Consider the following 15446-nt stretch of genomic DNA (forward strand, 5'->3'; position numbering starts at 1 on the left):
ATAAAACAAAGGGACAAAAGCTATTCCTCTTGTGCCAAGGATGATGAAGAACAGATTGGCTGTTCAGAAAAATGTCCTGCTTCACTTGCATCCCAGGCCTTGTAGTGTTTCAGTAACAACATCGAATTTGCTCTCTGAGGACAACTGGCACAAAGCCTGATGTAAGTAAGGCCAGATGGTTCACTAGATGTGATACTTGGTTGGCAAAGGAGATGTAGGATCCAGTACTTCTGCTAATGATTTAATGTACGTTGATGATGTGGACATCCAGTATTTTTACCTCTTCTATATCTATTTCTTTTATTTCCTTCCTCTATAGAAGAGGTAAAAACATTGGTCCCCGTGTCGTGGGGGTCTCTCATGGGGGTCATGTAAAGTCCTTGGGTTTAAAAATTTTTGGTTTTATTTTTGCAACAAGTAAAACAAGCTGGTCCCTTAGGCACTGTGATTCAAAAAGTTAATAACTTTGAAAAGATTTATATTCCTGTTATTGTTAGAGCAGTAAATCTGGACATTCTTTTTTCAGGTTTTTAATTTCCTAGCTTAGGTTTCAAAGGTAATGCTATAGATTTGTCATATTTTCCTGACGTGAGAACAATCCAAGGTCCTGAAGTTGCAGACACAATATTCTTTAAACTTTTTTCCTTCCAAGGAGCTTGAGGAGTTTCAGGTTCTTTTAGGACATCAGTTTTAAAATAGAGGCAAGGAATTCAGACAAGTCAAGTGTACTTCAGCAAAATAAGCAGGTTTGGTTATTTCCTTGATTGGCTGAAATGATCATGGCAGCTGTTGAAGGACTGTAGTTTATTGAAAGGGAGAAAATGATTGTTCCTGCCCAGAAATTCTGTCCATTTAATGGGACAGTAAGTACAAAAAGTGAGGTGGGAAAAAGTGGCAGTGGGTATGAAGAACTGGAGAATTATCGGTGCAGCACTTTCTTATCTCCCTTCAGGTAGGTATATCTGAAAGAAATACAAGTGGGTATCCAATAACTTTAGCATGATGCAGTTACTTCAGAATCTGCCTACAGACAATAAATGTATAAAATACTAAGGACAACAGTAAAAAAAATCACAAATGAAATTACATTAATGGTCATTTCCCGTAGTGATTTTGACATTACAAATACCATCATATTACACAAGTTATGCTTGCTGTGAGAACAATTTTAAATGTCTTCATATATGTTTTCTAACTTTACTCCATCTTCACAACAAGTTACAGTAGCTGCTGCCAGTGGATTGTATAGGCATGTGTTGGCCTTGGACTAGTCCCAGGCAAAACCTCAACAAAAGTCAATGACTTACCTGTTCCTGCAATGAAACCTTATGTTCACTTTCTGGGACTAAGCTGCTATGAACTAGCTCCTTCCCTAAAATCTTTTCTACCTTGTAACTGTACACTTTCTTGGGAACAGAGACCATGTTAGATAAGTATCGCCCTCTAAATGAAAGGGCTTCCAATATAATTTACATCTATGCTGAAACCGTCTGCAGGTAACTACTCTGTACTGGGCAAATTCGTGCTTGTAGTTCAGTTGAGCTGAGTTTGGTGACCAGAGCTCCACTCTGATAAATCTCTTACATAATTATACTTCTAAATCAATGCTTAGGATGTAAGTAGGAACACGTGACTGAGAATTCTAAGGATAGGAGTGAGAAACATTATCCTAAAATTAAGGAGATCACCTGTTTTATGAAGGAAAAAAAAGGTTTGGTATACAGCAAACCTTGTTCCAAGGTAGTTCACTTGCAGCAGATGCTTAATCTTGGATATAAAACATTTGGTTGCACATGTTCACAAACTGAAAATGAAAGAAATATGTTAAAACAAATTTAGTTATTGTCCACTCTTTTAAACTGGAGTGCAATTGTTATTTTATCACTGAATTTTGAAGTTGGTAGCTAGAGGTTGGATTTGGTTTCAGGAATCTTACTTTTTGTTTCTGTTTTATGGTTTTTTTTCATGTATGAAGGCAATTCTGTCAGTCTGATGACTATACTTTTTTAAACCAAAATACACAAGTATTATAAACAATTAGAAGAATTTGGCCTTGCTTGAGCAGGGGGTGAGGTGTCCAGGTGATCTTCAGAGGTCCCTTCCAGCCTCAGACATTCTGTGATTCGGTGATAAAGTTATGCATTTCTTCAAGCTGTGTAAGCCAACATGTATCCTGATACATCCCTGATCCCTCTGGAGATGAATAAGTAAACAACATACATTTTAACGTAAGAGGGGTATTTGATAGCTACCTATCATGGGTTGCCAAAAAAGTATCCAGTGAACCGCTTTTTGAGTGAGGCTTGTCTTTTAACAGAGTAAGTTCTGTGAAAAACACCTTCCTCAAAATACCTCAGAAAATAAGAAGGTTGGAGGGTTGGGAATGTAATCATCCTGGTGTTTCAACAACAGAAGCTTTTCCTGTTCATCAGGTTGACAGAACCTGTGACTTTTTCAGTTAATTGTTTTTAATGGAAGGTTTTAATGTCTAAAGCCCAGTTTCTAACCTTTTTCGTTAACCTTCGCTTCCTGCTCTGTTTTTTTTATAAAGAGGGCTGCCAGCTTCTTCCCTGTAACACTGCACAGAGCATGGGGTGGGGTACACAGAGGCTCTGCTTGGAAGGATGGCTGGATCCCAAGAACCCCACTCTGGATGTGAAGGCAACCAGCAAATACAGGAAGGCAAGCTGTGAGGAGGAGGAGGAGGATTTTGCTGGAGTGTGGACTTTGTTTTGATTCAATTACGTGCTGATTAATGTTAACAAAAATGTAAGATGAATGTCATACCCAGCTAATGGATTGGGTTCCAAGAGTTAATTGACAAAGAGCAATATTTCTTCTTTTTTTTTGGATGACTGCATGGCAAATGCATTTGTTTTAGATAACAGTCTCTGGTTTCCATGGGGATTGTCCTTCTGCTTGTTAAAGGTATTATTAAGAATCTTTCACATTATTTGAATTATTGCTAAGAGGTAGTATTTCAAAACTATCTCAGCTGTTGATGCCTGCATCAACACTTTGTGTCTGGCAGTGAAATCCGAGGAGGGTACAACTTGGAAGAGGAGCAAAAATATTTTTTGCTGCTTTGAATCAGACTAATGCACTCTGATAACATTTCATGCTCAGAGAATGTTACTCCTTGCAGATACAGTGAACTTGAAACACTATAAAGGCTAGAAGGACGTCTGGGCACATGCTGTGTTGGACCATTGTATTTGCTTTCTCAGTGTGCTTCTGTGCAACTTCATATACTGTGTGGCTGCTTATCTGTGATATTTCTCAATTGAAAAAAAAGTAGGAGGTGACTGGAAAAAAACATCCTTTCAATCTGAATACAGTGGAATTGGTATAGAGTACCTGGAGATTTTATTGAATGTTGATAGTTATGATAATACAAGAGGATAAAACGAACTCTGACCTTGTTTGGCAGGCTTTAAACATGCGTTTGTTTCTACTGTGAAAAGAGCTGCTCCTCATGCAGTGGTTACCTTTAATATTTCCTATTCCTCTTTTTTACTTGGAGAAATTTTTGAAGGCACAGACAAGCTGGAAACTTACCTCTTGCTCATTCAGTCTGTGTACCGACAAGGTCGTGAACTAACATCAGGTGTAGCAAGGGTTTTATGTAGACATAGCTGATTCTCCGAGAAGACCAAAGATATGCTTTTCCTTTTTAAATGAAAAACACTTCATCTTTTTCTTTTAGTGGTGGAATTCTGTGCAAGCAGTATGGGATATGCTTTGTCACATGTGATTGTTTATAAGTGACAGTCATGTCCCGGGCAGTATTGACTTACAGGAAACAGCAAGATGCTATGTTTTCCAGCTACTTGTTCACTCCAACTTGCCCTGGATGCCTTCCAGCTAATTAGAACAATCCCATTATGAAGTTTGAATCCAAGGTTATGTAGCCCTAGACCAGTTATCCAGCAGAAACACCTCAAAAACTAACCCATGGCAGAAAACGAGAGCTTTGCCCACTGCAAGGAAGTGCAACAGCCTAGTACAGTTGTAAGCCAAGGAGAATACTGGTGTTAGACTAGTGTCTTTCATGGGTTCAACAGTGAGTGACTAATACAGAACAGAAAAGTGCCTCTAGACATTGTGAAAACATTCAGAGCGCAATTGCTATAATGCTTGTTGAATTACCCTGTTGCCTGGAATGTTGTTATCCTCTTCCATGGAAAGGAGATGCTGGGGAAAGGTGAGGAGCAATGAAATGGGAAATGCATGCAGTTTTGTTCTGAAGCTTCCTAATATTTAATGCCGTGCAAAGTTTCTGGTGTAATTTTTTCTCTGAGCTTTGAGATGGTGGCTTTGAGATGCATGAAGGGAAATACTTGATTTGAAGGCATCAGCAGAAAGCTTTACCAGTCTATACTGAAGCTGATCTGGTTCATCAGAGCAGCTTATTAATATACAGGTTACTCAGTTGCAAGTGGAAAAAGAATGTTTCCCTGAGGGATATTCACTCACTGATTTCTCAGTGTGCCAAGTAGACATTTCTGTCTATCTTTTTTTCCCCCTTCAGGCTCTGACTTTATTTTGTCTGTCTAAGGAGTTCTTCCTCATCTTAGAACCAATATTTTTTTTTATGCTTTATTCTTTCCACTTCCATTTAGGATCAGTCAGCACCAGAGCTAATTTCATTTCCTTGTGACTTTCTGATGTATAAATGGCGATATGACATAATTTGTAATAAGTAATTCAACAGTTGAGAATCTGGAGTCTTGAATGAAGCTCCTCTGTAGGACCCTGAAGAATAGCTCAGAAGTTCTCTAGCAGCTTCTGAAGTATTAATGAAACTGCCCCTGATTTATTTTATTTTTCCATTCTTCATTTATATTCATTCTAATGGAGGTGAAACTTGCTTTGGAATAAGGTTATAAAATCAATGCAATTCAAACTAGATGAAAGATTTAAATTAAAAACCAACAACAACAGCAAAAAACAGCTTCTCCCCTACTCCAGGGCATTGTAATAATATATTATTACTGTGTGAGAAGTACTTCTTTAATAACTGGAGAGTTAGAGATATTTTTGAAAGCAAGTGGTTTGATTGACTGAGTATCTCCTAGCAACTTAGGAAGCTTTAAACACAATTGATTGAGTACTGCCTGTGGAATATACTGTCAAGCCAAAGCACCTGCCAAAACCAGATGATGATTCCATTCTTTGAAACACATCAGATAGTAAATACGTAACTCAATATTTTGTCAGCTACCAAAAAGGAATTTGTGTAAGACACGTGACATGATATATAGAAAACTGAATTCCAAATGACATTCAAGTACTGCAGACCTAAACAGTACATCTGTGAGGTAGATTTTAAAGTTAATACTGCATGCTTCTATTGAAATGGTGCACTGTTTTATCAAGAAGCTAAACATGACTTTCTGGTATTTCTTGGTACTTGCCACTTGGCATGCACGTTGGCCATGTGAACAAGAATATATTCTTGCTGGCATTTTATGTGGGCAACCGTAGGAAAACTCTACTTGGCAAATAAAAGCTTGGGGTTTTTTATTGGTTGGAGGAAAAATCAAGCCAAAGAATGGTAGTGTCAGCAGACAGAAGCATGGGGGACTGCAGCTGCTTTTCATATCTCAATCAGCAGCTTAAGATGCTGTTTTATCTCATTGTGTATATTAGTAGGTACCATACAAAACTAACAAATCTGACTGCCTCATAAATCAATTACACTTCAACTCAAAAGAGCTTCTGGTAAGTGTCAACAGTATATAGTATCAACAATATGCAGTTACTGATAAGTCTGCAGTAAGAACAGCTTGACATTTCTTGGAGGTAGGAAGCTAAACTCTAGTTTGCATGCTGTCCAGCTGCAGCAGAGTAAATGGAGTTGTCAGGCAGTATTTTTATGCTGGTAGCTATGGTTTGGTTGATCTGGTGGTACTGCACAGTATGTCTCCAGGAGAAATAAAATAAAGAAGAATCGCATTTTATTAAGATGATACTAGCCTTTACCATGTAGTTACTGCTAGTGCAAACTAGCAATGCAACTAGCTCACACACAAGCTATGCACTGAGCATAGCTGCATAATTTGGCCAATGCTGAGAATTTTACTAGCTCACTATACCTGTCATTCAGGACAATTTTTGCCTGGTGCACAGTGAACTGGATAACAAAGAATGATTGCAGTATTTCTTCGGTATGAAAATTTGTACATAGTTTAATCAATCTCATGCACTGAGCTGTTACATTTTGGTTTTGTCTCAGATTTGCTGTCTGGTAAGATGATTTAATGACTGTCTATTGCTTAGTGTCTTAGAGAAAGGGAGGTATTTAGTAAACTACATAAGAATTGAGTAGCTAGGGAATAGTATCATCAAGAGATATGTGCTCCACTAGAGATTTTTCTCCATTAAAACCACTGTGAAGAATTACTAGGGGGAGTTGTATAAAGTATGTTTGCTTTAATTTCTTTGTCAGATCATTTCATAGAAGGGTGAATGCTTTCTGAAAATAACTCTGATGCCTTTTAAGTTTACAAAGAATGCTTGTGAAACCCCTGAGAAAACTTTGCATGTTTTTGTGCTGTTTTCATGATGTTTATGTGACAAACATTTAGCTGAAACATTAGGCACCTTTCAGTTTCAGTTGGACAACTTGCTTAGAAATATATGATCTGCATGTATCTTTACAAATGCATGCTTACTAACTTGCTCTGGTCGCCTTGGACATTCATCTGCTGCCTTCCAGTTTTAGCACACTTTGAAAGTTTGTATTTCCTATTGCTGTCAGTGAGTCTTCAAAAGCTCTGTCTGAAGACGGCACTAAAATGTTCAAGTGTTAGGTGCTGGAGCCTGAGCCAAAATGGTATCTGTGGAGGCATGGGTGGGAAAGCCAGGACCAGGTTACCTGATGTAGAATGTGTGTGCTCCACTGAGCTGTGCTAGCAGAGATCCTCCTGCCTCCTTAGCTCTGCACTAGTACATCTCCATCTGCTTGGGTACCACAAAAAGTGTCTGCCACAGTGTTTGATCAGTGTAAGAGTTTGCTGCCTCTTGTGTGTCACTTGCTCTGGGAGGGTAAAGCCAGGGCCGAGAGGACAGGGAGCACGGAAGCCTGAACGGGCTGTCGGCTTCTCAGTGCCCTCTCCCTCCTTAAGATCACTCCCCTCTGCCCATATAGACACAGGGGAAAGGGACTGCTCAGTCTGAGCAGACCAAGGCAGAACAAGAAAGAGCTATTGCTGAGACAACATGCAGTGTAAGTTCCATGTATGTTGGGTCCGTGGAGCTGAGTGCACTCCAGGCAGTTTGCAGCAAGTGGTTAAGTACAGATGTGTGATTTTCACTGCCAGCCATCGTGGGCTGACCTGTCTTTGGGAGTCCTTCTGTGTGCATAAAATGCACTTTGGGCAAGTAAGCATTTCTGTGGTCATACAGTGGGTGTCTGCATTTCCTTCACCTATAGTATTGTCTTTAACTTGTATTAATTGGAAGTGGCAAAAGCTTTGAACAGTGTTTTATGGCATTCAAGATAAGACTTTAATATTAAATTCATTTTTGCACAGTTCTATTAAGCCTTTTTTTTCCTGATAGCGCTCTTTTTTTTTTTTCCAAATTAAAAAAGAAAGCAAACATCTTGCTAAAGACAGGTTTTTAAAGGAGAGATAAAATCCTATATTCTGAGTGTGAGTTTTCTGGCATCTTGGTATGCGTTAGAAGGGGCCCAGAGCTGCCTGCAGTAAGAACAGATTGCTTCATTTACTCTTGTGCTGTTGCTGTGTGAGTTAGAATCATAGGGAAATTTGTGATGGAAAATTTGTTTCTATGATATAATATTTCTTTCTGAGATCTGGATAGAATAAGATACAGTGATACGGGAAAAATACTGTCTTAGCTAATGCTGGTTTCTCTCTATACTTCTGCTTCACTGCCATCCATTCACCCAATTTGAAACAAATGTGTAGGGCTTGAATATCCAAAACAGTGGGTTGCATTCCGTGTGTACTTTTGTGAAGTTATGTGCATCAGGCTTTTTTTTTTTTCTTTTGTCTGTTCCATTAGTTTAATTACATGTTATATAGAATCTCTTGGGGAAAAAAAAAAAAGACAGATTTCTTCTGGATGTGGCTTCACACAGGCCTGTCTGTGCCATTGAAGTGGCCAGTGGAAAGAAAAGCAAGCTGCTGTGATCCACTTACACACAGAGACAGATTAAAACCATATATTATTTATATTTACTTACAGTGTATTTTTATTTTTAAAAAAGAATTATGCACTAGTTATTAAAATATGAGCACTTTAGCAAATTTTTATATTTGAATACTCAGGATGGCTCGTTTAATGCAGGAGTCAACATAAGCATCTAAAACCATGGTTTGGATATCCTGCTTAGGCATTTGCCTCTGAAATTCCCTAATTAATTCATTTCTAGAAGCTGGGAGGAGATAGCTGGGGAGTAATTGTTTTCTGTCATCTGATTTATAAAGCCATTAGCCATTACAGACTTTTTTGCTTGAGCAGCGTGATGGTTGAAATCAGTGACTCCTGGCAAACTCCAAAAAAGTATTTTTATTTGCAGTACTAGGGAACATTCAAATCTGTTAAAATTATTGTTGTTGGGTTTTGGGGGTGTTTGTTTGTTTGCTTTGCTTTGTTCATCCTTCCTGTCTCTACTCACAGGTAACATCATGGTGCTGTGGTCAACTTGCAGAACATCAGTACTTAAATCTGTAACAAACCGATTCATTAAGAATTTGGCCTGCTCGGGGATCTGTGCCAGCCTAGTCTGTGTGCCTTTTGACATTGCTCTTAGTGCCAGTCCACACTGCTGCTGGTGGATCTATACAATGCTCTTCTGCAGAATTGCCAAGTTTCTGCACAAAGTCTTCTGCTCAGTCACTATCCTTAGTTTTCCAGCCATTGCTCTTGACAGGTAAGAGAGCAAATTTGCCAGGATCCTTGATATTTCTTTCTTCTTTCTCCCTTTGAAACCCTTTTCTCCCTTTCATACTGGTCTTGCTCTTGTTCCAGTGCTATGCTCACAGTGTACAGCTTCTTTCTAGAATGTATTGGGATAAATATTCTTCTCTGTAACATTGAAAACCTTTATTTTTCAGTTTACTCTGATATCTCTGGACATTTATAAAGGACTTTGAGTCTATAGATTTGTCTTCAGAGAAGTTTTTATCCTTTCTTTCTTCCTGTTAATAATTCTTGTTCAGTAACGGAACTTGAAAGCAGACAACTTCAGACCATAGACAAGGTGCACATTTTTAACTGTGGATGTTGAAATCCATTGACTGTTAGAAGAATTTACCAATGCCTGAGGTAGATGTCCATCAATTTCAAATTTCAAATGTAGATTTGTTTTAAAAAACCCCAAACAATATTAATACAACCAGAATTAATTCAGAGAGGTTTTGTATGTAGAATATCAGTCTAAAACAAAAGTGGCCCTTTGGACTGTCTTAAGTTTTTGGATTCCATTCATTTTGCTTATTATTATTATGAGCAGTCACTGATCCCACCTAAATGCACAGCTCTATCATCTTGACAGTGACTGTAAGTTAGATATTTTTAAGGAAGGGTAGATACTGGTTTAATACAGTTTACATTACTAAAACAGCGGAATTATACATGTTAGATAAAATTGTTCATCTGTTATCATGTCTCACCACAGAATACATTAGCTCTGCAAAACCAAACTGTATACCTAATAAAGTGATATGTCTCTTACTTTAATGTTAATGTCTTTATAAATGCAGTATCACTATCTGTAATGCACACCAGTGGTGCCACTGGAACAGTATATCATTTCCCCTTCACCAGTAAAACTTGTGATCTTCCTCACAAAAAGCAGAAACTGCTACCGCTTGTAATGGTAAGTGTAAAAGGATAGGTCTCTCATGAAAATTCTGTGAGCTTAAAAGTCCACAGTAGTAAGCAAACAATGAATCGGTGCCTGAAATTTGAAGTGCATGTCAGAGATGCACCTTTTTTTTTTAATGCACACATAATGTTCAGTGTTTGACTACTTTTTTGCTCAGGGCCTTGCCAAACCAGAGCTTGTGCAAAACAAAACCCCATTGTACTTCCAGTAGATGGGTACATGTAATTTGTGACCAACAGCTTTTTCCAAATATCCAGAGAAAAGATCTATCATAAAGCAGCTTTTCAAATTAACTATGAATCTGGCCTTTCAATGCGACCTATCTATACCTCCATCATATTTTCTGAAATTTTGTGCTGTGTGCAGTATACTGTCCGGTTTACAAGTAGGTAAATGATGAAATCTTCAAAATAATGTTCATACACATCAGCCAAAGAGATATAGTCCCAATTATTGAAAGAATTGTTCACCACCAATAATGTGATCCTGAAGTTTGACTATTCAATTTTTTGCTACAGACAGACCTGCAAAGGCAGACGCTTGGTTTTTGTGGTTTTTTTTTTGTTTTGTTTTTGTTTTTTTTTCTCTCACGTAGAGAGCAGGTAGTCAGTTGGCAGCATGGTTAGGGATTTGGGGCATTACGCTCAGACAGTGGCTGAGAGGCTTGTCATAAGCATTACGCTCACTATAGACTTCACCCTTTGCATTGTCTCAGTTGTAATTTTTTAATTTTTTTTTTTTTGACAGGTACTACTCTGTTTTATACCCTCTGGAAAGAAAAATATCTGATGCAAAATCCCGAGACCTGGTTATCTATATCTGGGCCCATGCAATAGTGGCCAGCATTCCAGTATTTGCTGTGACCAATGTGTCTGATATTTATGCCATGTCCACCTGTTCTGAATCTTGGAGTTATTCCCTTGGCCACCTGATATACGTCATCATCTATAACATCACCACTGTGATTGTACCAGTGGCTGTGGTATTTCTCTTTATGATTCTTATTCGCAGGGCACTGAGTGCCAGCCAGAAGAAAAAAGTCATCATAGCTGCCTTAAGGACCCCTCAGAATACCATTTCTATCCCTTATGCCTCCCAGCGAGAAGCTGAGCTTCATGCCATGCTGCTTTCCATGGTTATGATATTTATTTTCTGCAGCGTCCCCTATGTGACTTTGGTGATTTACCGCACCATACTCAATATTTCAGATATTTCAGTCTTCTTGCTCCTCACTGCCATTTGGTTGCCCAAGGTCTCTTTGCTGGCCAATCCTTTGTTATTTTTAACTGTTAACAAATCAGTACGGAAGTGCTTAGTGGGGACAATAGTACAGCTGCACCGAAGGTATAGCAGGAGAAACATTGTCAGCTCAGGTGGTGTTGCAGATGCTAATCTGGAGCCCAGTGCCCGTTCAGGGAGCCAGCTTCTGGAGATGTTTCATATTGGGCAACAACAAATCTTCAAGCCAACGGAAGATGAGGAGAATGAGACCAAATCCATTGGCTCTGGTGACTTTCAACAGAAAGAAATTCCTACCACCAGTTTAGAGGTAGGAGAGACTTTGGTTCACAAATTTATACCGCAGACGATTGCAGACTCTGCAGCTCAGGTGGCACCAGCTGTGCCCACAGAAGCTGATATGGTAAATGACAAGTATTCCATGCAGTTTGGTTTTGGACCCTTTGAGCTGCCTCCACAGTGGCTCTCAGAAAACCGAAACAGTAAGAAGCGACTCCTGCCTCCTTTGGGGAATACCCCTGAAGAGCTAATCCAGACAAAACAGCCTAAGTGTAAAGCAGAAAGAAAAATCAGCAGAAACAATAAAGTCAGTATCTTTCCCAAGGTGGATTCTTAGTAAGAGCATGAGCTTTAAGTGACAGAGGAAGGTCGCCTTCTATTATATGTGTGATCCCATGGATCTTTGTTATGCTCAAATTTGTTACAGGCTGATTTTTTTTGTGCCAAATACAATTTAAACAAACAAGCAAAAGGGAAACATATATACAATGTTCCTTATTAATATGCTTTCATGGAAATAATGTATCAAAAGATGGTGATTCTTAGTTTTATCTGTGAAATGCCTACAATGATACCTGCCTGATTAACTTTCAAGAAGTACATATGTCTTTGGGAACACTTTGTATGGCTGAAGTATGGAAATACGGCAGTCAGTTTGCTGGGAAACCTCATGTTGTATTAAAATGGACTGGGTATCAAAGTAACTTAATAGGAAAGGCTGTAGGGAGCAGAAGACAGATGCAAAATAGGAAGTCCTAGCCTACCGTAAATAGACACAGCAAGGTTCTGCACATTTCATTAATGAAGTAAGATGGACTGTTAAGTACATCTATTTTCTGTTAAGCCCATTTCTTAAATCAGTGTTAAAAATAAAACTTGCTGGACTTTTTGCACAGATTAGTTACCAAGTATCTGCCAAACACCTAAACTTTTTTGAAACCTAAACCACTATTTTTTGGCTTAAAACTTCAGTGAAGCCAAGGATATCCAAATCGTCATGTGTGTCAAACCTGAGAAAGACCTTTTTTAAAAAAAACATACATTCCCGTACTTTTAAGTAAAAACTGGATTGGAGACCACGCAGGACAAATCCTGACTCCAGTAAAAAAGTGTATATGTGCCAAGGGCATAAATAAAACACTTTGATCCTGTGATAAAGGGCATATACAAATGTCCCAACAGTGTAACGTGTGTATTGTGTAAGTAACCAAGGGGTCAACCTTAAAATAGACTCATCTGCTGGTGCACTTTGCTGTTTTCTTATGGGAAAGCTAGCAAATGAAATGGGTCAGAAATGCTAGTAGCCTTGTACTGAACTGCTGAGTGAGGAAGCTGATAACAGACCCCAAAAGGCAAGGTTTATTAATGCTGTTGCTCACTGTTGTCAGAGGTAGGGAGGTTTTCCTTCTACCTTCACAGATACAGATACAACCATCCTACTCCACTTGTGTCACAGAGTAGACCACATGAGACTTTCAAATCTGGTGCCTAATTACTGAGTGAGTCAGAGTCCTGCCATCCCTGGTATCAGCACACCAGCCATTCTATGAGAGTTCAGGCATTGTACTGCAGCTTGCCCCACTGCATCATCACAGGCATATTGTCTTGTTCATACTGAGCGTGAATTTTAAACTATATCAGTCTGTTAGATGACCTGAAACTATTGTAACCCTGGCATTTTAATCCTTGCCCAGTTGCAAGTAGTCTTTCCTTCTTCCTTATCTGCATTCATTGTTGTCTCTGTGGGTAGTTTCTTAAAAGCACAATCTAGTAACATCTGTGTACTCCTTGTGGTTCTCCTGTACTTTAGCCCTTCGGTGCATGCTGAACCTTTATCTGTAGTTACTGCCTGTTTATGAAAGTAGTTTTCTTTAAAGCATACTTTTAAAAGGGAAAGGTGAAGAATCTTGCCAAGTTCACAGTAACTTACTAAATCCAACTGGTTAATGTTAAAAGCGAGAAAAAATTCTGCCAAAGCAGAATTTGGAGATGTACTTGTTCTTCCTTTGACATGTTTGAAGAAAGTCAGCAGCTTCCGATGGCTCCAAGGTGGTGGATTTCTATAAGGCATTAAAAGCAAGTGTTTTAATAAAAATGTATTAAGAAAAAAAGTTTATAAATTACTGTGTAAGTCATGTTTTTCTCCATTGCCTCTTTGGTTTCGGTGCACTTCACTTCTTGCTAGTTAGGAACTTCTCAGCTTGGGAGTGAGGAGCAGTCTTCAATGGGTCCAGATGGGTGGTGGGAACTCCAGCTGCCCTGCTTCTTAGATGCAGAGATGAGAAGGCAGACATAGCTTGCCTGAAATCGGACAGAAGAAATATTCCAGGAAAAAGTGTTTCTTCTGTGGCAGAGGTAGAGAAGTACCATAGCAGACTTTTTTTTTAACTGTTCATAAAAAGTAATTTAATGGAGTGTTTGTTTTTCCAAAGTTAGTGAAAGAACAGATGCCATTCAAAAAATCCTGAAAACCTCAAAAGCAAAGTAGGAGTTATTGTTTCCTTATGAATTTTGCTTAAATTTAATATTTATGGCCCACTTGCATATAGATACTGGTCAAAGTCTGTGTTTAATGAGTGTGGATAAATGGTTACTGAGATCTGAACTCCTCTGAGGAAAGCTAACAGTTTTATCCTTTTCAACTCTCATGTTGAGTGAAATGCCAGTGATAAATTAGAAGAGCCAAATTGCATAGAATTTAGTTTTATCATATCTGGAAAGCAAAGGGTTTGTGGTGGTTTTTGACCATTGAGACAAAAACATCCTTTTCTTTCAAAGAGGCCACATGTAAAAACTTGCTTGTATTTTTTTTTTTTGCAGCTTGTATCTGAAGGCATTGAAACCTTTCACCAAGAAATTAACAAAGGTGGTTTTCCATACCTGAAGAATTACTTGGAAATATTTTATTTTAGTCCCTCTTTCAACAGTTTATCCACGTGAATGTTTAAGGGAAGTGGAAAAAATACACAAAAGCACATCTTTGCATAGGAAAAATAATCTGTGTAAAATTCGTAATACAATACAGCCTCTGTGCTAGAATTGTCATCAGAAAACAGTAATTCAGGAGACTCTATGCAAGATGGAATATTTGACTTGTAGAGTTTGATTTTTAACTTCATCTAAGACAGGGGTAACTTTTAAGTCAATAACTGCTGTCTGTTGGCTTGATGTTAAAATGATTTCTACTGGGCAAAATGTTCTCCAGCATCCAATATGAAAAAAAATAAATCAAGACTTGTTTTCTTCTTTAGCATCACATTAAAGATAAGCAAAAGTGGGGTTGTTTTGTTGTTATGATGGTTGTTTTTAACCACCACAGGTGTTGGTTAAGATAAATTTTTCTCTCCAGATTATTGATGAAAGAAATTGAAGTACAATGCAAAGCTGTGGGAACTGAAGAAGTGAAAGCCTGGAGCAATTTGGCCTGTGCAAATAGATTTAAAGGCTAAATCTTACTACTGGAGAATAAACTTGGAGGAAGGAAAGTTAAAACTCATTATTCTAGCACTTAGGGGAGAAAAACAGAAAATGGAGCTCATATTAAAAAAGGAAGAAATCCTTTAAAAAGGATGAAGAGACTATGGGGACAATGTCAATTTACTGTTCCTAGATATCCTCAAGAAATACTGTTAAATTGAAACATCATGTAAAAATTAAAAAAAAGAAAAAACCTACACAGTCCATCAGAACTAAATAATGCTATATTGGTTGGCTACTTGGCAACAATGTATTTTGCACAATGGGATAAACTTCCAGAGAAAAGCAGGTGTTTTCTAGAAATTCACCAAGTATTCTACTCTATAACAGATCCAATTGTTACTAAGCTGCAGTAATTTAGTGAATGCATTTGTTGTGGTTTTAAAAAGACACCTATAGATAATGTTTTGCTGAAAAGGCTGGCTGGATTTCTGTAGTGAGTTTTCTTCCACTCTGCTCCCTGTTTCCTGGGAAAATATTCCTGTATCAGTGGGCTGTATCTTGAGGAACGGTGAGGAAAGTGAGGCTGTGGCTCCAGATCAGTAGGACTGGGACTTAGCAGCTGGTTCCAGCTAAACAGGAGCTGTCC

The 15446-nt window shown here is 38.4% G+C and overlaps 1 protein-coding gene across 1 annotated transcript in view; it reads left to right on the top strand.

The window, feature by feature from the left end:
• Nucleotides 1-13500, top strand: part of GPR176 (G protein-coupled receptor 176) — a 45271-nt gene extending 31771 nt beyond the window's left edge. Inside the window, exons 3-4 of the mRNA XM_052782451.1 lie at nt 8653-8905; nt 10610-13500. Of these exons, the coding sequence (XP_052638411.1) occupies nt 8653-8905; nt 10610-11717 (1361 nt within the window). The 3' untranslated portion in view covers nt 11718-13500. The remainder of the gene's footprint in view (nt 1-8652; nt 8906-10609) is intronic.
• Nucleotides 13501-15446: the final 1946 nt, after the last annotated feature.

The sequence above is a fragment of the Harpia harpyja genome, chromosome 3 (assembly GCF_026419915.1).
Source record: "Harpia harpyja isolate bHarHar1 chromosome 3, bHarHar1 primary haplotype, whole genome shotgun sequence".
Lineage (NCBI taxonomy): Eukaryota > Metazoa > Chordata > Aves > Accipitriformes > Accipitridae > Harpia > Harpia harpyja.